General features: G+C 49.1%; 1 protein-coding gene across 1 annotated transcript in view; it reads right to left on the minus strand.

The window, feature by feature from the left end:
* The window catches only part of LOC115606667 (syntaxin-binding protein 4-like), a 36,905-nt gene extending 14,068 nt beyond the window's left edge, over positions 1-22,837 (minus strand). The window contains 11 exon segments of the mRNA XM_030482991.1: positions 1,176-1,329; positions 2,040-2,146; positions 2,344-2,485; positions 5,447-5,567; positions 6,279-6,364; positions 13,298-13,372; positions 14,337-14,406; positions 15,218-15,313; positions 20,904-20,977; positions 22,490-22,629; positions 22,631-22,837. Coding sequence (XP_030338851.1) covers positions 1,176-1,329; positions 2,040-2,146; positions 2,344-2,485; positions 5,447-5,567; positions 6,279-6,364; positions 13,298-13,372; positions 14,337-14,406; positions 15,218-15,313; positions 20,904-20,977; positions 22,490-22,629; positions 22,631-22,711 — 1,146 coding nt within the window. The 5' untranslated portion in view covers positions 22,712-22,837.
* Positions 22,838-24,272: the final 1,435 nt, after the last annotated feature.

A 24,272-nucleotide genomic window follows, 5' to 3' on the forward strand; every position in this document is an offset into this window, starting at 1 on the left:
GCTGGAAAAATAGAGGATAGGATATGCTGAGCACCACCGAGACAGAGCTTCCACAGCTGGGCTCTTAGATGCTGAGGGGAGCACAGGGCAAGCGCTGAGGGCAGGCAGATAGCACAGGTGCCTGAGCACACTTTCCCTAGTGTTGAAGCCCATACCTCATGAAAAGTTACATCTTTCAGGAGCAAAGGGAGGAAAGGAGCAATTGAATTCCAGATAGCAGTGTAATTTCGTATAGATGCACAGCATTACACAAGCACAATCTTCTGCCAGTGAAGGATCTAACTGCACCACCCAGCTACACATATGTGGGTTAAGCCTGACTTTCATGAGCATGTCTCCAGCATGTATGACATGTATATGACAAAGGCAGCATGTATATGACATTCCCGCCAGTCTGTGCCTCCATAGGGTCTGGAAAGAAAGATGGTTTGTGAACGATGCTTGTATGGAAGGAACTCCCTGATGGCCTTTGCTAAAGGAAGTTTAAGTGAAAGAGGGCAGAAGATACACCTGGAATCACACCAGCCCAGGAGAGGAGTGACAAATGCACAGAATCCAGCCACAGACCTAAATTATCATGAGGGTTGTGTGGTTAAACTCTGTCTCACCACGCACAGCTCGAGCACTTGTCTCTGCAAACACAAATACAGAGCAAGGCTTCATGGGAAGAATGAGCCTGGCTTATCATTAGACTAGTGAAGAACAGAACTGGGCTGCTTAGGAATGCTGCGGATTCATCCTCATCAGAGGAGAATAAAGAGTGGTTCCTGCCTTTGGGTAGGAAGTTGTTCCTGCCTTTGCGTAGGAGACTAGATCAAACCGACTCTGGAGATCCCTTCCAGCTCTATGACTGGTGTTGAATGAGATGCAGTTTGCTATCCACAGAAGGAGTATGTGTTTTTAAAACCTGAGACTTCTGAAGCAGGTCTGGATGCAGGCTCTGGAGATGAAACTCCTCTCATTACCTCCACGGATGTCTTAAACCCAAGACAGAAGAAACAATATTTCAGATTTAAAATACCTGGCTGTAAACCAGGGCTACATACATCAGCATTACAGACTTCCCACCATCCCGAAGGACTGCCACGGAGTCCCTAAAGAATAGTTTTCTGATCAAAGAAAGATCATAGGACTGATGTCTGTAAGATAAGTCTTAAAGATGAACACCAACCTACCTCTGGGGACCTCACATGGACCTTCAGCCTGCAGGAACTCAGGTCGTTTCCCACAGACTTTGGAGGTGGTGATGGGATGTTGTTATGAACTGACAGTCCAGGATGTAACCGTCCCTTTCCAGGAATAAAGGCCACTTCTGTGCTTCCCTCATGTCTTAAACAAACAACAAATACACAACATTTTAACAACAAGAAAATACAAAGCACAAGTTTGCAGAACTTCCATGCCTGTGGTTCTTTCTCCAGGAAAATCTCACTTAAGCCTGTGTAGCCTGCGCCAGTGTGGCTGGATCTTCACCTGCTGTGTTGCTTGTTTGAACTTCGGTTCTGTTGCAGAACTCTGCTGGGCAGGGATATTCATGAGAGCCAGAATATTGGGAAGGTCTAGATTACACTTCAGGATGATCACGCACTCAAGATTTCCTCTTATGACCACCTAGCAGGACCATAGAATCACAGACTGGTTTGGGTTGGAAGAGACCTTAAAGCTCATCCAGTTCCAACCCCCTGCCACGGACAGGGACACCTTCCACTAGACCAGGTTGCTCCAAGCCCCTGTGTCCAACCTGGCCTTGAACACTGCCAGGGATGGGGCAGCCACAGTTCTCTGGGCAACCTGTGCCAGCGCCTCAGCACCCTCACAGGGAAGAACTTCTGCCTAAGAGCTCACCTCAGTCTCCCCTCTGGCAGGTTAAAGCCATTCCCCCTTGGCCTGTCTCTACAGGCCCTTGTGAAATGTTGAAGCATCATTTAAGACTAACAAGCCTCATTCTTCTTGAAGCCAAACATTGGTATAAAATGAAGAGTTTCTGCTTAAGACTCAACAGCACCATGATGATGACAGGAAATATGTTATATGCCCACCTTAATTTGGCTTTTGCAATTATTTTTCTGGCCTCTTCATAGGTGCTGCCCACCAAAGAATCTTTATTGATAGTGACTAGTTGGTCACCAGGCCGGAGGTGACCATCCTAAACAAAGAGGGAAAAAGTCACAGCAAATTGAGAAGCAATGTCTCTCTGCCCAAAGCCGCCTCCTGCAACACAAATCATCATTAGTCCATGCAACACATTATTCATCTATTCTTAGAAAAGTTGCTTCAGAACAGCCACAGCCTCCAGGAGAGGCCCCCATTGGAAAGTCACCGAGGGTCTCCACACTGCCTTACCTTGTAACAGTCACCATCTGGCAGAAGCTCTTGAACATAAATCATGGGGCCATCAGGCCTGTTGGATCCACCACTGATTGTCAGCCCTAAGCCCAAGGAGTTTGCTACAGAAATGCTCTGGATTCCTGATTCAGTGGAGTAGCTGCAAGGGAAAGATGTTAGCAGGTGACTCCAGGTGATCTGGTTTATTTTCCCATGTCACTGAACAAACTGCCTGGGATTCTTTCCATGCACGAGCCTTCTAACTTCTCCCAACTTTTCCTTCCTCTGCATCATTTCTTCCACCCAACCATGGAAAGAGGAGGTTAGGACTCCTGTTTCTCAGCAGACATTGTGCAGCTTTATGAAGATGACTGGCTCGCATAATCCCAAATGCTGGGGAATACTTATTTGTATTTAGCAAATAAAGAGAGAAGAAACTAAAGGTTTAACAAGAATATATTTGGCAGTCTGGGTTTTTATAGGCAAAAACACATAAAGGATCAATATGGTTATTGTTTGAATTCAGCTAAATCACCAAATACCAACTTACAGATTTGTCAACTATTAAGCAGCCGTAAGCAAAGGTTAAATTGAAACTCAGGATTGAACACAGCTGTGTCTTACCTGAGGTTTGGACTCAAAATCTCACAAGATGCCTTAAGCAATGAGCCCTTAAGCACCTTTATAGCAAATACCCACCACCTGTGATTGACTTTGGTGGCAATGGTAGAGATGACTTGCCCAACCAAGGATGTGCTGCAGATGGAGCACTAATGTTGGATCTTACCCTCTGAGAGCTGCTTGCTAGACAGGACCCAACCAACCACCAAGAGCAGGCCACAGCAGGCAGCTCTGTGCCAGGAGGGAGGTTTAGTGATTGCAGTGAGTGTGGGAGCAGAGATTTCACTGACGAGACATGCGCTGATGGACAGCATTGCAACAGGGAGGTTTGGGGGAAGGATTTGGTGGGATCAGCGAGCCTTTTCCTCCTCATGGGCTGGGGGCAGCTGGCTTTTCTCCTTCTCAGTTTATTTCCATAGCAGCGAATCACCAAACAGGCTGCAGTTTCTGGTCCTACCTGTGTTATCTGATAACTTGAGACACAACGATAGCTATCGATGTGCATCCCATGCCTCACAGTGACACCAGTGCATCACTGCCCCATGCTCCCAGCAATGCCATCCCCAGTGGTCAGACACCCTAGTGATGGAGCACTCCCAGACCGGCAGTGTGCCCCTGGGAGAGACTTTGGTGGGGAAAGGGACTGTATTCATGCAGCATGCAGCTTAGTCTTATGAAAAAACATTGCTCTAAGAAATATTTTAGGAAAACAATATCACAAAATTTAGCTCTAAACCCCTCCTTTAAAATCAAAATATCAGACACTATCTCGGGCAAGACTGAATCATATCTGAGTCCCGTTGCTCCATGGGGTGATGGGACTTCAGGTGACACCATGATGAGAGGCCGCAGCCTAGGAACAACCTGTGGTGAGCAGAAGGGGTGGCAGCCACATGCATGAAAAGACCTGTGGCCAAAATTACATCTCTGTGGCTGACCTTGCTCAGCTGCAATCAGTGGTCTGGGATTTCGAACAGCTCTTGCTTCTCCCAGGAGAATACCATGGGGCACTGGCAGTGCCACGGAGACAAGCAGAACAGTAGCTGAGCGAGCAGACCACCAAACCAGGTCCCTTCCAGCCTATACCACAGCCTGGAGTGGGTTAACAGCAGAGCTAGTGTGTCTCATTTGTCCAAACCAGCTGCCAAGTAGATGAGCTGGCCTCTCCTCTGCAAGGGTCTCTCACTTCACGCAAGCAGCTTAAACCTCTGGTGCCAAATATTTGTCCTCTGCAAATCCCTAATAAGCTGGTATTTAGCAAGAGGATTTACTGGTTCTGCAGTGAGGGCTGATTCTCTTTACCAGCAACTTGGCTTGTTTATGCTGGCAAAAGAAGGGAAGCTGCAAGCCCTGGGGACGACTGGTCCAAATTCCACAACTGTTAACACCCTTTGAGCTGTCCCTCTTGAGGAGGGCAACCCCAAGCACCCAGAGATGAGACTCACAGACAAACAAGCTCTGCCCATCCCAACCTCTGACCCTGTGAAATATGAAAGGGACAGATGACCACATGAAAACACATGCTCCAGGAGGTGCTCTGCAGACAAAAGGATGCAGTGTCTGTAGGCAGCCGCTATTGACACCAAAGCAAAGGGCGTCAGGAGCATTTGCATCAAGAGGACAGTGCTTGTGCTCTTGTTGCATGATGTCAACATGCCAGAAGCAGGGCAATAGAAAACAAGCTTCTGAAACACCTTCTGAAAGCACCACTGGCCTTGCAGAAACACTCAAACACAGAGAACTTTGAGCTGAGAAATACTCTGCTCATGACATGGTCAATAAAGGTGCTGCGCAGGGTCTCCTCAGTGGGCTGTAAGCTACAGCTTCCCCCTGGGTACCAGAGGGGAGGAAGAGGAGCAGTTGCATGGTTAACCATATTGCAGGCATATTGATTGCCTCAACAGGGAAGCTTTCAGCTCTTGGGCACAGGCTTCCCAGGAACAGTCAAGATGCCACCACAATAAGGACTTCTAGAAGATGCTGTGGTCTCCTTCCCACCGTGGTGGTACGGCTGTATAGAGGGCATAAGGATGGACAAAGCGGTTCTTCAAGCACTGGAATTATTTACCGGATCTACCTCTAAAACAGTGTTAGTGCTGGGGAGACCTTAGAGCAGCTTCCAGTGCCTAAAGGGGCTACAAGAAACCTGGAGAGGAGCTTTGGACAAGGGCCTGTAGGGACACACCAAGGAGGAATGGCTTTAACCTGCCAGAGGGGAGACTGAGATGAGCTCTTAGGCAGAAGTTCTTACCTGTGAGGGTGCTGAGGCGCTGGCACAGGTTGCCCAGAGAAGCTGTGGCTGCCCCATCCCTGGCAGTGTTCAAGGCCAGGTTGGACACAGGGGCTTGGAGCAACCTGCTCTAGTGGAAGGTGTCCCTGCCCATGGCAGGGGGTTGGAACTGGATGAGCTTTAAGATCCCTTCCATTCCATGGTTCTATGATCTTCATGACTGACCAAGGGACAGGTTTGGGGGGCTGGCCTCGTGTGACCCATACGTACTGTGTGTGCGGGGGATGCAGCGGGTTCCCGATGAAGGGGCCATGGGAACTGGCAGGGCTCAGCAGCAGCGGGCTCTGGGAGCGCGAGGAGGAGCCTGAGGATGTACTTTCCAGGTACCGACCTGAACAGCAAAGTCAGAGTCAGTGCAGGGAACACAAGTACTCCAGCATCACCCTCCTCCCCTACTCTACCACTGAGAGCTAACACCATTTTCCTGGCTTTTTGGGACAAATCTCATGGTCGTTTAAGACCTCAGTGTATTGCTCATGGAGAGGAAACTTGGAGCTGCCTCAGCACAATTCCAGTTGAGACTGTCACCCCTCTGCCAGCCCTACATACCTGTGCATAGGGGAAGGGTCAGCAGCCTTCTGGTGGGATGCTAAGCCAGAGGGATGGCTTCTTTCCCTATGCACACTTGATCTGGTGTGCTGGCATCTTGCTGGGGTTAACCTCGTTGTGTCTCATGAAACTTTTCCCATTTGCAAATGAAAACATAATAATCATTGAATGAATGTTTGCTGAAATGCTTTGAAATCCATAGCAGAAAGCTGCAGCTGCAGAGATGGGTGCTGATGGGTTTACCTGCCCAGCACATCAGTTAAGCAGAGTGTGGGGATCTGCCAAGCAGTTACAATCCCAACTCAATTGCCCCTGGGGGTTGCACTAAGTGCTTGCAATAAGGACAGGCAGGACTTATCTTCCTTCAAACCTCCACCCAAACACCTACACAAATCCAATCACCGCTTCTGCAAAATAACACTGGGCGAAGGAAAACTCTCTCAGCAGCAAGAGGGGCTTTTGGTTTCGCCCAAAGGTGTTCTGAGCTACTCACTGCTGCCGTGCAGGATCGGCGAGCTCCGTGCAGAGCCTGTGTTGCTCTGGGAGCCAAACTTCTCCAGCAGCTCGGAGAACTCTCTCCTGCAAACAAAACCAGGGTATAGTCAGCTGCTGCTCAAAACTATTCCCCACCTGATTATACCACAACGGTGCCTTTGATGGCAGCGGCTTACTACCAAGTAGCCCTACAGAGGGCTAGTGCTTGCCAGCAGTGGGGAGCAGACAAAGCTTCCTCATGCGTAAGGGTAACCCCCCTGGTTTCAGGAGGTTGTGCAAGGCTTAGGGTTAATAATCCATCTCATGGCAGTGCATCTTTCCTGCAATGGGCTGGAGCTTTGGAGTGCTCCTTCCCTGCCCTGGGAAGTGTTCAGGGTGAACATGGGCAAGAGGAGCTGGAAAGGGACATATGGACAAGCACTGGTGCTGGGGACTGTTCTTCCTGAGGGAGGGCAGATGAACACACAAACACTGCCTTGCACCCCTGCCCTGCACCTCACCACATGGAGCCTCCCAGAATTCAGCTGGAATAATTTCACCCCCAACTGTAAGGCTCCGAAGTTTTGTTAACAAACCACAAAATCAGACTGTCAGAAGGAGCTGTAACTATGCGAACATAAATGAAAAATGCTTGGCCTATTGCTGACTCCTTCTAGAATAGTTAAGTGTAGATTATTCTGGATTTTCTTCTCCTTTCCTAGACAGAAAGCAGATCCTTCTAGCTCTTGCTGGGGTAAAGGTAGAAGATGGCTTCTGGAACACATACAAAAGCAGCAGCCCATTCTCTGAATCCATCCATGAACTTCATGAACTTCTTAGGCTAAACGCTTGGAGCGTAAGACCTTAACAAAGACCTGCATGCATAAAGCATGCTGGGGCAGCGCAGATTTCTGTTCTCTTCCCAGCAGCTCATGGCTGAAGATGATGAACCAGCAGGCACGTGCTAAATGTGCAGGTATCAAGATCAGAAGGGCTTGTCAGTGAATTCAAGAACAGGGAAGAATGGCAGCCCACAGCTAGCATGATCCCTTTGTCTTAAGGAAAGCCACCCCTGCTTCCCGAATTACCTCCCTGCAAAGCAACCTCATTCATAACATCCCTGGAAAGCTGTCTCAATGCCCAACTGCCTTCATTAATGCTTTGCTTCTGGGTTGAGTTTGACCACCGTATAACTACCCAAGTGTGTTGAGCCCCTGATGAGCTGCAACTACCTGTACACAACAGGTGAATTGCTTCATGACTTTCCATTTGTCAAGTGTAACATGTTGAGTTTTTAAAGCCCATTAAGAGCCCCCATAAACCATGATTATCAGCTCCTGCATCATTTCTGTAACCGTTCTTTGAGCTACTCTGAGCCCCTCACATCCTTTGGGATGAGGAAGCACGGAAAGGGGGTGCCATGCTCAAGCATCAGCATCCTGTGCCCATCCCTGTCACATTGGCTCTTCACTCCCAGGAGCATGCTGTCCCTTTGTGACTGTGTGGTCCTCTCCCTTCACAACCCAGCACTGATTGATCCAACCTTTGGCAGAGAGAAGAGCCTCAAGGATGACTCATTTCTTACATGTGTCATTACATAAGCAGCCAAGCAATGGGGAGGGACCCTGAAAGTGTTGTTTCTGTAGCCACATTAGATGTCTGCTTTGAAGGCATGAGGGAATCCCCATGGGAAGGTGCCTTCTTGATGCTATAGCCACAGGAAAAACCTCGTTATGAGTGAATAGCTCTCAGACTTGACAGTCAGACAAGCTCAAGACATAAATCTGTAGTAAGTCAGCCACAGCAAAGTTTCCTCAGTGAGGAGACTGCTCTTACACAGAAGCAGAAGTTGTGTCATCTGCTTACTTTACCAGGACAGATGTTATATATTATTGGCTAGATTAGAGTCAACAATATTAAATGATGAATGAATCATCAGCTCCTTAGGTCCCTGCTGGAAGGGCTCTCAGTAATTTACATCTTCCCATTAACAATCAGCTCATTAAACAAACTTCAAAGGCCAGTGCCTGCCTTATCTAATATTGCCATCAAATGTATGCCTTATTAATTCCATTTAATGCTAATTTCAAACCAAGTGTCACACAATACTTGGTGGAATGCCTTGGTGAATCCCAGTACTTTGCATCAACACTATTGTGTTTATCGACTAAACCCATGGCCTTAAAGGTGGACAACTGCTTTGTTCAGAAACCCCACCTTCCACAAACCTGTTTTAACAGGGAGTTTCATGGCATTAGACACTGAAATATGTGTAAAAGCACTGAGAAAGAGGACAGACAACTTAGATCCTATAGCACAGGGCAGTGGTTTGCTGTTCTGTGGTTCCCTGGCTTAAGCCTTGGATTGGTTTTACCTTAGCAGAGTTTTTCCAACTTTCCAGTAAAACCTTTGTAGTCCTATGGGTGATTCACACTCCCATTTCACTGGTAACACATGCGGGGGTTGCCCTGTCCCTCCCTGACCTATTGCAGTGGCTGGTCTAACATGCTGGAAGCTAACGTATGATTTCCAGTAGTTACCAAGCCACCAGCAGCCAGGTTTTTGTTTGGGGCTGGATGTTTCTGTGGTCATCTATTGTTACATTTTCCTCAGATAATAATTCACCAGAGCACAGAACAGGTTATGAACTTAAAACAATGGCTAAAAAACTCTTAGTCAATGCAAATGCAACTAGTCAGGCAGCTCTTTAAACCTTACTAAACAATGCAGCCCCAATCACCGATCCAGGCTGTCAACCTCTGTTATAAGCAAGGGCAGGTATGACCTGAGCACTCTTTGTTGTTGTTTATTTCATGTAGTTAAGTCCATCCACAAAGGACTATTTATCATTATTTGCTCAGAGCCTGAACTACTTGCTCCCAGCCCAGGATTGCTGTCAAGCCCGGGTCCAGCCCAGCCATTCGCTGTAGGGACGAGGTGACTAAATGCTCCATCATGCGCCTCTGTCCCAGCTCCTGCTTTGTTGGTCAATACTGGCAGCCCCAGTTCCAGCAAGGACATAAACACATGACAGACCTGAAGCACACGCTTCTCCCAGCAGCAAGCAGCACACTTTCTGGTGTCAATCTCCCAAGAATTAATTTTGTGCTGTATTTGAAGGAATTCACAAGCGGGCAGACGATGCCCAAACACTGCTGATGAATGAAGTACACTGAAGGAATGCCAACAGGTCTTGCTTTGTACTTTTAAACACCAGAAGATGTCTTTAATATTTAAAATCTGACCCTTACTAAAACATTCTAAATTGACAGATGCCTGCAGGGCTAAAATGCCCAGCTTTCTTTAACAAAAATCAAACCATGGGATTGTCTTAGGTGGAAAGCTCATTTTAACAATTGCTTCTCCAGCTCTTTTTCATTAGGATGCAGACTTTTGAGGTCTGGAGGATCCCTGCAACAGAGCTCAGATCCATGCCGTGAAGTGGGATAACAGGGTTTGCCAGCAGCGACCAGCTGTAGGCCGACTTTGCTACAGATTAAGCAATCGGGGATCAATTTTCCTGCACAACATTGTTGGTTTATCTCATAATACCTTTTTGTCCTTTGTTCTTGGGGGAACAAAGGGTGAATCCTATATCAAAGGTTATGTGAGAGCAGAGTGTCTGGAAACCGCAGCTCTGCTCCACAGCTGGGGGAGAAAGAGGAGACTGTGACACCAGATAAATTAATAGCTTGTCTCAAAAAAACCAAAGCCTGCAGGGCAGTGGGAGCCGTGAACCTGAAGAACCACAAAAGCAATGCAAAAGCAGATTTTCCCACACAGCAGCTGCAGCATTTCCACCATTGTCCAGTTGGGATGATGCTCTGGAGCAGCAGCTCCAGCACACAGCCCAAGTCCTGGCTGCATGGGGCAGTACATCCCGGGCTGTGAGCCCTCCTGCCCCGGCTGCATGGGGCAGCACACCACACTGCTGCTGGGCTTTTCTTTTCCATTTATGCTATGGAAGTGGTGACATGCACTGGTTCATCTCAGGTGCTGGGTAGGAGTATATGTGGTTTTCCCCGAAGAGCAGCCAATGACCCTGGGACACCCCAGGCTTGCTCGAGCTGGCCCAGCTCCTGTCCAGTGTAGCACCAGATGAACAACCCATGGGCTGAGCTGCCACTCTCACACGCAGGGCTCACAGGAAAAATTGGATAACCTGGCATTCACACCAGTTTGCATGGGGCTTGGAGCAACCTGGTCTAGTGGAAGGTGTCCCTGCCCGTGGCAGTGGGTTGGAACTGGGTGAGCTTTAAGGTTCCTTCAACCCAAACCAGTCTGGGATTCTATGAACTCCAGCAACAACCTCTCTGCTGATTCCTGGATATTGGAGAAAAGCAGGCTGCTTTCCTTTTCCTTCCTGATTGTTGAGCAAGCCCTGTTAATGCAACAACCCATTTCCCCTGAGATGACCGTGCATGTCATGTGGAGATGCAATGTATTTAGCATTTTATCATGCAAGTACTAGGAGGTGCAGTGCAAACTGGCTTTCTCACAGTGATAAACCTGAAAGACCAGGATGATATCTGTGCAATGCACAGGAACAAGGAACTATTGTAACTTTCAGGCTGAGAATGAATAAACAATAATTACACGTATGCAATAGAATTATCCTCATTAGCTAAAGATGAGCACAGACAAAAATCACATCCAACCATCCTCCAAACACAGCATGTCCAGCACGAAATCTGAATTTTCTGCTTTAAGCCCTAGCATTACAGCTGCTCTCTGCAGCATGGCTGATGCGACAGGCTGAAAACATGCATCTTATACATGCCAGGACTGAGTTCCATTAAAAGCACAGGTAATTTGGGCCTATAATTAACTCCAGGGACAAATAATAGCATTTCTGAGTCAAATTCACCCGAGGGCAACCACAACAAAATGCTGCTCAGCTGAATCATTGGGAAAACTGGAAGGCGGGTTGGACCGTCTTCCAAACCCAGAGCTATTGCGTTTCCTCCTCCAGTGTGCCTTGTGTGTTAAGGGTTTATGAAGACAACCTGCATGCATGTATCTGTGAATACACTGAGTTACACTCCTCCACATGTCTTCCTTCGGCTTTCATGCTTCATAAGCCACACTGCTGGGCAGTGAGAAGGTGCAAGGCTGCCCTCCGCTCGTGGGGGTTCATGGTGCAGCATCTCCGTGGGTATCACCTCCAGAGATGACAGTCCCTAGGAAGTCAGTTCCAACCCAAAGGGCTGTGTGCTCTCAAGGACAGACTTAAAAGATAGTAGGGCATCAATAAAGACAAAACTAAGAGGAAAAGAAAGTAGAAAGCAGAAAAATCCTTTCTCCATTTCCACAGCCCTTAATCCTGGAGCTACATATTTGTGTATTAAACAGTCTGCAAGATGATTACGTAAGTGAAATCTCCGCAAATCTTTAAACAAAATAAATAACTAACTAAAGTGATTATTCTCCCTCTGGCTAACCTTTTGCAGATTTAACAGATAACCAACAGCAAACAGAGGCCAAATAAATTGCTTAAAGTTTTGTTGCCCTCTGAGTGTCCCTCAGTCGGTTTTGGAGCTGCTCCTTCACAGGGCACTCGGAGACTGCCAGCGGGTGCAGCAAGGAGCTGGAGCTGCTGACAAAGCCAGGTGCCGTAAGAAACATCTGCTGCAATTTAAGATATAGGAGGCACATCGAGATACCTGAACAGCTTGGGTGAAGGCAGAAAACCTGCTCTGAGGGCTCTGGCTGAGAAATGAACATTTCCCTGAGCAATTCCCAGTGTTGATGGGTGCAGGGAGGTGCTTAGCTGCAGCTCCCATCCCTCCTGCTCGGGACCAGCCCTGGAAACAGCCACGCTGAGGGGACAGTTTGTTATGCCCACTGCCACTTCCCCACTAAGGCAAACACAGGGACCGCAGGGGTGCAGCAGTGCATCCTGTGCATCCTTCCTTCAAAAACGTCTGGCTGTGGTGACCTGCTCATTTCACCCAGCGCTTCCTCAGCAGCTGCTGAACCGCTTGCTCTTAACCACTTGAGGAGCTATTTTCATTGGAAGAGAGTAGGTAATAGTGTCATTAATAGCAAATAATTCTTCCACCAGTGTATTACTGTGTCAAAATGAGTCTCATCCCTGTCATTACAGCGCTCTCACTGCTCTGCCAAGGCAGTAATGCTCCACAGCTGCTGACGGATAAGGAATGAAATCGTCACCTCTGATGCTAAGGGGACGTGGGTACATTGAGCAAACTCCTCTGTAATCTCCAGCCACCCACATGCAATGCAAAGCCTCAGTGCCACCAGCCCGTGACCACTCTGCCCAGACCCACTATCAATTTGGTGGCTTCTGGTGCACCTCAAGTGTCCAGACCTGTGCTTCTATTCAGGGGAGACGATGCTCCAGCACATCATGCTAGATCTCCCAGGGGATGCAGTCAAAGACCCCGCTAGTCCCATACCTTGGTTTCCACAACCCTGCCCTCTCTCATTGTTCCACACAGCTTAAATCCAGCCAAGACAAAACTGAACTCTTTCCTTCTCTTTTCGAATCTTCCAAGCCTCTCTAGAGAAAGCATGGTTTTCTAGGGAGCAGCAAGGGGAGAGTTTTAAGGGAGAAACTGCTTGTCCTCCCTGAGAAGGAGGAATCCTCTGAGGAATGAAGATCTTAACTCAATGTGTCTAACTCAAAAGGAAAGGGAAGATCCTGTTGCCGCTATACATATTCATCCAAAGGTCTGTGCAGGATGTGGTAGGCCATAGGGAGCTGAAGGAGCCCATATCCCCCTGCAGCCGAGGCTGGAGCTGCCCTGGTCCTCCCTCAGAAAGCTGCTGGATGTCGGGATGCCCAACAGACCCAGCACAGTCTGGGCTGGAGCCAGGTCTGCAGCTGGGAGCCACCAGCTTTGCTTCCTTCCTATTGCAGCTCCAGTGCATTCCCACAAGTGTACAGCTATCAAAGACACTTGGCCACCTCTGTCTTCACCGTGGGCTTTGAGCCTGGTTAGCTCAAAGGCAGCCCAGCTACCGTGCCCACAAGTGCTGTGATCGCCAGTCCTAGCACGAGGTGACATCTCTTACCTGGCATCGTCGTCACGGGCTATAAGAAGGCGCATGTGGCTGGTGGCCGACGCTGTCCTCAGGATGTCCACAGCTCTGCAAGACAAGGATCGCCCCGTGTCAACGCCAGCTCACAGTGGTGCTCCACCACTCACCCAGCCACCTATCAGAGCTCATGACAAACTAGGCAGAGACCCGTGGCCTGGGCACCAACCCACCAACAACCAAGTGACCTTTTTTGTCTGGTTGCTTGTGGAACACCCCCATTCCCTGCCCCATACAGGGCAGCCATGTCGCAGCCTGATTTTCCCACTCTGCAATAAATGATAAGTCCCCAATAACAAAGGATACCCAGAAGATGCATGTGGTGGTGAGCAAATACCTCCCAGCACATCTCCTTCCTCTGGAAGTTTCGATCTCAGGGATGGCTGCTTTCTCGTTCAAAACACGTGTCCCCATGGGAGTCAGGGCAGCGTGCTGGGGACAGACACCGCAGAGATGTTCTCAGGGACCTCCTTCACCAAACCCAGCTGCTCTGGGCATTTGGAAGCAGGAGAAGCTCCTCATGTTGCTTCCCAAGCATCCATTCCGCAGGAATGGAAGGCAGCCAGCAGGCTAGCGCCATGATTAATGAAAAGGGGTGCCCCAAAAGTGCAGTATTCCTCTGGATCAGGTAAGTATTGCCTTGCTGGGGAGCCGAGGGGCTGGATTGCAGCTCCAGAGGGAATCCCTGCACAGAGCAGCGCTCTGGCTTAGGCACTGGCTAATCTGCTGTGCTGGGAGCTGTGGAACTTGCTGGGAAGCTGCAGCAGATGGAATGGGGGTGCCAGGAGCCGTATTTTGGGGAAATGTCTGAATATCTCAAAAGCACAGTTTGGGTTCACTCATCTATTTTTATATAAAATCTTTTTGTCTGATAATTCCCAAGTTGGCTCTCAGCACGGGCTGCGTTGCAGTGCAGACAAAGCAATGCCCTTGTGTCCTCAACCTGCAGCCTGAGCCACTTCCCAGAATTATACAAAAGCAACAGGAATGCACAATTTCCATTCGGATATGGTACCTCTCGCTTGTAACCCCAATTAGGGACTCTCCATTGACCTCCAGGATCTGGTCTCCTGGCTGCAGGCGCCCTGGAAAAGAAAACAAATGGGTAGAAACTGCAGAAAATACAGCTTGAAGGGACTGGGAGAGGTTGGGCAGTTCCTGCCTTTGCCGAGAGACAGGATGAAATATGCATAGGTTGCGCCTGAGACGCTAATCCAACCTGTTTTTCAAGATGTCCATAGATGAAGTTTCTGCAGCCTCCCTGACCAGCCCATGCCAGTGTCGCAGCACTTCCTCAGCTGGAGGAAGTTACGAAAGTCAGTACCCAAAAAATGCAATAAAGCTTTTACTTTGTGCAATTTGAGGTCAAGTAGAAAACCACGAGTGGCATATCCACCTGTTCTCCATTTAATTTTCTTTATTAGATGCAAAAATGATCTTGTAACATTAGGGGGGAAAGAAAAAAAAACACCAAACATCTTTTTGGCTTAAGTTATAAGAGGTGTATTCCTCAGAGCCCTGCCTAATACCTGCTCATCTGAAGCTACTCAGAATGGAATCAGCGCCCCAGAGCAGAGCTGCATTTGCAGAAGGATCTCGGGTCATTTTGGAGCTACAAGCAGTGAGTGGCATGTGGGAAGGGACAGGCAGCAAAGTGAAGTTCTGTGTGTGGCAGAGGTGGACCTTGCTTTAAAGACATGAAGCAACCATGCATATGCTGAGAAGCCAAGGCAAGGCTGCTGGTGGATATTACAGTGACTGCCACACTAAACAAATGTATTCACTGCTAGAAAATCTGGAGGAAGCAACTGAAATGTTTAATAAGACAATGTATAAAATACATTAGATATGGGCTTTTATCAGACTTTGCGCAACACAGCACCAGATTTAACTCACCATCCGCATAAGCAACACCCCCTGGAAGGATCCTCTTGACATAAACTCCATATTCATCTCCAGTGAGTTCCTTGATGCCACCGATCACTTTAATACCTGAAGGAAAAGAAGTGCCATGACACAGAGGCAGAAGAACTGCCATTTCCACGAGACATCTCACTCGCTGGCCCAGCTCCCAGGCACTCCAGCACTGCCTGACACCCCTTTAAAAACCACTTGTGGAAAGCTCCCTGCATCCCCTGCACTACACAAGCAGCAGCACCAGCAGAAGCAAGATGCAGCCACTGACACAACACAGAGGGTAAAGGCATCCAATAGCACCTGCTTGGAGCAACAACTGTGGAGACAAAGCTTCTGAGAAAGGTGTAGGTAAGGAGGTAAGGAGCGACCACTTTCCCCAACACCAAACCCATAGAATCAAATCATAGTTTGGGCTGGAAGGGACCTTAAAGCTCCTCCAGTTCCAACCCCCTGCCACAGGCAGGGACACCTTCCACTAGACCAGGTTGCTCCACGCCCCTGTGTCCAACCTGGCCTTGAACACTGCCAGGGATGGGGCAGCCACAGCTTCTCTGGGCACCCTGTGCCAGCACCTCAGCACCCTCACAGGGAAGAACTTCTGCCTAAGAGCTCATCTCAGTCTCCCCTCTGGCAGGTTAAAGCCATTCCCCCTTGGCCTGTCCCTACAGGCCCTTGTCCAAAGCCCCTCTCCAGCTTTCTTGTAGCCCCTTCAGGCACTGGGAGCTGCTCTAAGGTCTCCCCTTAAGGAGCCTTCTCTTGTCCAGGCTGAACCAGCCCAGCTCTCTCAGCCTGGCTCCAGAGCAGAGCTGCTCCAGCTCTTGCAGCATCTCCGTGATCTCCTCTGGACTCGCTCCAACAGATCCAAGTTCATCCGTGATGGAAAAGGATCTGATTCTGCTGTGGGTGTCTCAGCCTGTGCTCAGGAAAGTTACTGGAGTGTTTTCCCCAGCAGATCCCCTTTGGGGTGCAACAGCTGGACAAGCCCCAGCCTCAACAGAGCTGTGAGAATATCCCCACTGCAAGCTCGCCTGCCTGCCAGGCTCCAGCAGCATCTCCACCACAGCCTTTGAAGCTGCCATCGGCAGCAGAGCTGGACTTCAGGAGCAGCCACCTCTTATCAGTGTTTGGACCCTGGAGGAGCAGCCCAGAGGCAGGAAGCCAGGGTGCAGGGTGCATCTTTATCATGGCTCTGAAACCCAAGCGTGGTTTGGGTGTCCCGTAGCACCTTGGCAAAGGGCTCATGCTCTGCACAGCCACTTCTCCAGCCATGGGACCTGTCTCTGCTGGCATGCGTAAGCTGGCTGGCAGGAAAAGGCCCAAGAGACTTGTTTGTCCAGGGCTCATTAAGCCCTGCTTCGAAGATCCAGGCCGTGGACAGAAGGATTAAAAAGCCTGGATTTAATTAACAAATCTCTCCTGAGAGCCGCTGGTCGGGCATTTTGCTGCTCTGGGCAGGAGGGCACGCTTGAGGACAGGCAGCACCGCAGAGACGGGCACTGCCAGAGCCAAGCAGCTTCATCCTTTGCTGCTGCCTGGGGTGATGAGCTGCTCCAAGCCTTGGTGAGGTCCTGGGATGCACAAAGTGACCCCACGCAAGAAACACAATCCTCCAGGGGAGCAGAGCACAGCTTCTTCCCCAGAACACAAGACCTCTTTCCAAAGCAAGCAGGAGGGAAGAAGAGTGGACCCTGGATCAGGATTACTCGGAACTATGGCGCTATTTCCATCCCTAGCTCCCCTCCTCCTGCTCTAAGGACCCATGCAGTTTTCAGCTACCTCTAGGGAAAGACCTGTCTTTCTACTCACCTTTACATTAAAACTGTGATTAAAACAGATCACTATGATTTTTCATTTCATTCCCATATGCATCAATTGCTGCTTCTCCCAAGAACAAAACTCCAGCCCCTTCTGAGTGCTGGAGTTTGTTCCCTGGTCTTCATGTATTAACTCTACAGCACCCAGGTCCCTCTGAGGAGGTGTTTTACTGAGAGCACTGGGAACATACAGCAGAACACCTCAGGAACAGGCACCAATGTTGTTCTCCATTGCAGTTTAGGACAGATTGCCCAGAGAAGCTGTGGCTGCCCCATCCCTGGCAGTGTTCAAGACCAGGTTGGATGGGGCTTGGAGCAACCTGCTCTAGTGGAAGGTGTCCCTGCCTGCAGCAGGGGGTTGGAACTGGATGAGCTTTAAGGTTACTCCAACCCAAACAGGTCCAACCTTAGGTCTACAATTTAAAAAAAAAAATCATTGAAATTGGAAATACTGCCCAAAAGAGGTATCTCTAAGTGGCACAAGCCTCACCAAGGCATGGAACAGGTCAGGCACCTGTGGACCAAAGCAGGGAAGAGATGCTGCAAATCCTGTTGATAAGGTAAAACCTGCTCATCACTGAGGATGCTCAGCTGGAAATCTCCTCATATTCCAACCAGGCTGTGGTGGCTGCCGGTGGGCTTTGCTGGCAGAGAGACCCTGGGGAGCAGTCTCACGCTTGGGATGGTTTTGGGAAACCCCTGGCATGGGGGGTCCTGCAGAAGCAAAGCCCCGTCAGTTCTCCTAGACAGGGAGGACACTGGAAGTCCACCTTAAGTCAAGGTCAAGAAGTCATTCTACATCTTTCATCACACAGGAACATGCATTAATTAGGAATGGTAAAACACATTAGACAAATGATGTGAAAATCTGCATCTCAGAAGAGGCTCAGCTGCAGCATCACCCGGCAGTGCAACGGGACCTGCTTGCGACAGGCTCCTCTGCCGAGGTATCAACTCAATAATGACTCATTTCCCTTTGTGTCCACAAATCAATTGTAATAATGCCTTAATATAGCTGAAGTATCTACAAATCCTCCTTTATCCCCAACGATGTCAGGAGAAAATCCGATCTTGTTATTAAAATCGGTGATTACTCACAGTATTGCTTCCAGACACACTCCAACTTTGACAGGGGGGAGGAAAACCACCCTGAACTCTTAACCCAAACCAAAACAATCCAGGTGCTGCCAGGCCTTGCCCACACCATCCTCCCAGCCATGGAGGCACTGTGGATGGCAGCTGTACCCCCAAGAGCACTGGTGAGTCCCCAACACAGTGGGAAGGAGAAGGAGGAGGAAAAGAAGGAAAAGGAAAGGCTCACCCTTGCCAGGGCTCAGATCAAGCCATGGGACAGCCCTGGACTGCTTGCAACAAACCAGAACTGTCAAAGATTATGGTGGCAGAATTCCCGGGAGTCTTTGCATTTTATAAACTTTATAAAAAGTATTTGATGCGAGTATTTTATACTTCAATCAAATTTCTATTTGAGACCAAGTGTAGGTAAATAACAGCTCTTTAATTATCACAGTCCTGGTATAATGCTGATTAAGTCATACTTAGGGCCAGATAATCTAGCCTATTTTGGATCCCTCTATTTAATCTTTCCTTTCTGGCAAAGGTCCTGGCGCTGATGCCCACATCCCCAGTATTTTCTGGTCTGCAGAACAAATGTTTAGGGGGGAACTCCAGGTGGGAATACAGGTTAGAGTGCATTTTCTTCAGATTATTAGTGATCCTATAAGCTCCCTCAAGACCCTCAAGCTTCTCTGGTGCATCTAATCCCACTCCCACAAATGCCATTGTCACAGTTCTCAACTTCTCAGGCTGTAATCTCACCTGCTCCTGGCTCCCTGTACCACAGGTCAAGGGGTGTCCTGGCTAAGCCAGTTGTTTGGCCCAACTGTAATCATCTCTGGCACATCCCGACCCCAGCGGCTGCCGTGCCATGCTCCCAGCAGCCAGCAGAGACCTAAGCCAGCAATGTTCAATTACATTTCCCTTAATCCCCCTGTTGATCTTGCAGCCCCGGCCAGCTTTTTCTGTCTGGAGGAAGGGACAGATTGGAGGTGAATCACTTGCTGCCCTGTCCTAAGAAGATGAAGGTCAAGATAATGGGATCTCTATTTCTGAGAAATGCTTCTTAATCAGCACTTCCCTTTGATGGCTATTCTTTAATTCAAAGTTCAGGTCTTAGGAGCTGCCCAGGTAACCCCTTTGAACTTCTGCTGAGGTTCACATGTGGGTTGCCACCTAAAGCCACAGAGCAACAGACCTGGGGCCAAACGCTGACCTGCCAAGCTGGCATTGAGCGGGCTGATGCTGCTCTAAAGAGACTCTGCTGGAATAACGCCCACATCTGAACATAAGAAACTCATGGAGGTGCCTTTTTTCCCCAGAAAACCATTTTCTGAGCAGCTACACCTATGGCAGACATGGGGCTCCTGTAATCCCACTTGGTCCTCAGCAGAGAGGGATGATTTCTGGAGGACAATCATTTATCTTGGGTGTTTCAAGAGGATCAAGAAAGCTGATGATGGCATTAGAAAACTCCACATCGCTATACCTTCCTGCAGCACATCACAAGACTCTGTAGAGGGCCCGCAAGACCCTGCAAAGACCCTTACACGCAGACTGGGAGAAAGGAAGAGTATTTGGACCCAGCAAAGTGGCTCACAGTGGGCTGCAATATCTGTGTGCTTCTTCCAGCAGTCAGTGCCAGCCCAGTCAGGCTTTTCTGGGTCTCCTCCTTCAATGAGCTAATCTAACCCAAAAGCTAAAATCCCATCAACTCAATCAAATCGACCTCTGGAAATTAAAATATCATATTTCTCTGAGCTTCCATGAACCTCATAAACAGAAGACAGGTGGAAGAGTCAGGAAAGCTGCTCCATGCAGAAAGCCCCATTACCTGAGAGCTGGAAACAGCCAGTAACGAGTCTATAATTAATCTCAGTCTCAGGAAACCTGAACTTGTTTCTCTGGTGAGTTTGACTTCTCAGGAGGGGTCCTCAATGGTCACCCAGGGACACCACCAAGAGGCCCACAACTGCTGTCTGGGATGACAGGCTGCGCTCACAATTAAAACTTATGGAGGAGGCCGTGAGGTGGCCCCCCAGAAATCCTAATGCAGCATCACAGGTTTTTATCAAATCCATGGAAGGGCAGCAGCATTTGTGCTGCTGGATACACAGAGGTCAGATGAGAGGTTATGCTAGATCCTTTTGGGCTGAGTTTCATGAACCTGTGACTCGTTCTCACGTTCTTATGGATATGACATTCTCTTTTCCCTTTTCTCCCATGCTTTGATGTTCAGAGCTCCATGGAAGGACATCTGACTCGTTCAGTGCTCATACCCTTACCCGTGGGCCAAGCTTTCCCAAACCAGCTCACACAGCCCCGTCCCCAAGGAGAGCTGCAACGCCCTGCGTCACCCATCAGGATGGCTTCCCAGCAGGGCCTGCAGCAGGGCAGGGGCAGGCAGCTGAGAAGGGCTTGGCTTTGTATTTACTTTTTATTATTAGTTTAATTGTAAATTTCAATGTAATAAATTCAGAACTTTCTGACAAGCCTCCCCCCTTCCTGCTCAGAGGAGGGGCTCTGGCCCCGGGCTCCTGCACAGCTCTCAGCACTGCGGCTGCTCACCATCCACAGGGAATTAGTCGGGATTTTGACCTTATTTTAACCTCCCAGCTGCAAAAGGTGCCAGCAGATGCTTGACAGGGGCAGGCACAAGGACCAGTATTTCTGTGAGAGCTCAGACTTCACACAGGGAGGCACATCATGGCAGAGATGCTGGGGATGGAGGGATGCTGGAGCTGCCCCAGACCACCCTGGTGCCCCTCAAAACTCACCCAGCCCGTTTGCACAGTCGTAGAAATCAAAGTAGTGTGCGGTTCGATCCATCCCATATGGTCCCATGAGTGTCCTGGGAGAGAGAAGCATCTTTCTTTCACAGGCTAAAACGAACATTCCCAGGTGCCCAACCAACATCCACGCAAGCACATCCTTCCCACTAGCCCAGATGTTGCCCATGGAACGATGTAGACACACAGGTTCAGGGACACGGTACTGCATATTAAGCCCACACTGGCAAAAATCAACCCTTTCCCACCCACCCCTGAAGTTTCTACAGATAAATGAGAGAATATGTGCAGGGCTGGACATCATCCTCCCCACCCAGCAAATCTGATGGACCTGTCTGTGATTCATTACCCCAGATTAACGGGGCTGGACAGCTGTCCAGCTCCCAGGAAATGAGATCAGAGCTCGGACCAATGTTCCAGGAATAAACCAGTTTCACAAATACAGACAGCCTGTAATGAAGACTGCAAGGCATGATTAGTGAGCAGTCTCCATCTCTCTGGCAAGGGGGTTGGAAAAGGGGAATGCCAGATCTGCTGAGCTGTTTCAGGTCCCTGCCTTGCCAGGTTGAGGTGGGAGCTTCTCATCGCGCACCAAAGTGAGTGGCAGAGCATCATACACCCGAGCCTCTCCCAAACACCCTCTCGCAAGGTGACACCAGACTCCAAACCCGGACCCACTGGCACTTCTCCTTCTTGGGTGGCACCTGGTGGTCACCCCATGAGGATGGGTGGACCTTGATGTGAGAAACCCAGAGCCAGGTGGGAAACCAGGGGTGAGGGGTTCCAAAAACTCTCCACTTCCCAGGATTTAATTTGCAAAAGAAATGGAGTTTCTGAATGAATATTGGATCCCAAGCATGGACACAGCTAAGGAGGGACAACACTGCGGGGCATAACAGGCTCCTCTAAGTTCAGCGGATGCAGGAGAGGAATAAACCTCAGAAATTCTCTTTTCAAAATACCTCTCAGAACAGCTATCCAGCAGTTCTGCAAAGCCAGGAACATCTCCTCTAAGATTTGGACTGGAAGCTTTTTCACCTCATTAAAAATACCCCCCCTTGATATTCTTGCAATGATTCACATATTCAAGAGACTGGACAAACAACTGGCCACATCTGGCTGTCTTGGAACTGTCAGGTGTCCCAGGAAGCCAGAGCAGCCCTGGGCCCAGACTGCTTCAATTTACCAGGATTTTCGGAGTATTTTGACTAAATCACCGAGGAAACTCTACCACAAATGAACAGAAATAGCTCGGACGGGGCTGAAACGTGACATAAGGGCAGAGGTTTTGGTAAAGCAGATGCCTACTTGATACAATCAAGTTTTATCCCTGTGCAATGCCTGAATGGCAGAGCAGAAGCAAGCTCTGCTAATCTAGAGGTGCAAGAAACCCAACAACAGGCGTTAGTGATGATGTCCTTGCCTCTTTCTGCTGCACACAAGACACCTCTGCCACCGCAACCTGGTCCTGGAGAAGCCACAGCAGATGACCCTTAGCTAGAAGTGGCCACCACACCACCCAGCACTGCCCCATGCCCCCTCCCCAGTCCTTGCCCCAGATGCAGGGGGATTACCTGCTGATGATGATGGCTCCCTTGTAAAGGACAGAGACGGCGGACATCTTGCTGGCAGCGGCAGCGCAGACCTGCCTGGCGCCAGCCACTCCGATTTGGCAGGAATCCGTTCAAGCGATGACGAAAAAAACCCCAAAAACCAACAACAAAAAAACAGGAAGGGGGAGAAGGCCGGAGAGGGTCACATGGTCTCCCCGTATGCATGTTAATTCCACCCAACATTAACACAGATCAGCTAAAAACATCTCCAACTTTAGATTAAAGCTTACGCAAGCCAAAGCCAACATGGCCCATTGTGAGCGCCTTCCCAAAGCAGCAGGGTGGGAGCTCTGCCAGCCCCCAGCAGCGCTGTCATGCTCATCATTAACACAACAGGATAATTACTTGGATGAATCCTATTGTGTATCTTTGGGAACAGCCCCTCCACGGATGAAGGGCAGTGTTCAGTGCAGGACATGTGTGCTCACCATCCCTAAAGGCTTAAAATCCATCACAAAGCTTTGGAAGTAATAACAGACTGTAGCATTTAGGGGTTTAGGGTGGTTTTGTTGTTTTTTTCTTTTCTTTTAGCATCTTTTCCAGCCCACAGCATTTCCTTCTTAATACAAACCAAGTTCAGCTGTTCCACTGTCTGTTAGGAGGTTAGAAGTATGATTTGCATTTAAACAGCCTCTTCCATCCTGTCTTGATGCACGTCACCTAGCAGGAGAAGCAGCATGAGCCCATGAGCCCTGTTTTGTGGGATGTGAGGATGGAGGGATGAAACCAGATTATCCAAGGCTGGCCAGTGAGCAGGCACACATCTAGAACAAGCCCCCTCAGGGCTTAGCAGCAGCAGCAGGGCTGTGGTCTTGGTGGGCACAGTGTGAAATGAAAAGAAATTCCCAGGAGCTGCAGGCAGTGGGAGGACACAGGTCCGGCATCCCTACAAGCTCTGGGGGACAGCCAAGGTCACAGTAAGCTCTTGGCCCTAACTCCATAATATCATATAGAAGCATGGAATGATTCATGTTGGAAGGGACCTTAAAGCTCATCCCAGGGGGTTCCAACCCCCTGCCACAGGCAGGGACACCTTCCACTAGAGCAGGTTGCTCCAAGCCCCTGTGTCCAACTTGGCCTTGAACACTGCCAGGGATGGGGCAGCCACAGCTTCTCTGGGCACCCTGTGCCAGCGCCTCAGCACCCTCACAGGGAAGAGCTTCTGCCTAAGAGCTCATCTCAATCTCCCCTCTGTCAGGTTAAAGCCATTCCCCCTTGGCCTCTCATGATCAGTTTGTAAGATCGTGATAGTCCTATCCTGTGAAGTAAATGAAAATTGAATCAAAGAGGCCATCAGGGCGGAGGAGCAGAGCTCAGCTTCCAGGTTTATCTCCAAACCCTCAGATCCATCACTCCAAAACACAGATTGACCCTGGCAAAAGCATCAGATGTTGATGTTGCTCCTGCTGATTCACATCTGTCTGTCTTGTTAAAAGAAAGCTTCAGCAAAATAGTTTCTGAAGTTTTGCAGTATTTTAAACTGAGAACTTCCACATTCAGGAAGGATTTACAAGCCACACAGAACCTGCCCAAGGGTTCCAATCCTGCTCTGTAAAACCCATGTTGAAGGCAAACCTCCCACTGGCAAAGGGGATACGCCATATGGTCAGGTTCTGAGCTGGGACCTAGCTGAGCAACTTCAAGTAAATCCTGCTGGAATACCCAGGCTTTCCTTACCAGAGGACACCGCTAACAGGACTTTGTATTTTGAAATAAAAGGGGGAATGGAAGGAGCATGAATTAA

This window comes from Strigops habroptila, chromosome 4 (genome assembly GCF_004027225.2).
Source record: "Strigops habroptila isolate Jane chromosome 4, bStrHab1.2.pri, whole genome shotgun sequence".
NCBI lineage: Eukaryota > Metazoa > Chordata > Aves > Psittaciformes > Psittacidae > Strigops > Strigops habroptila.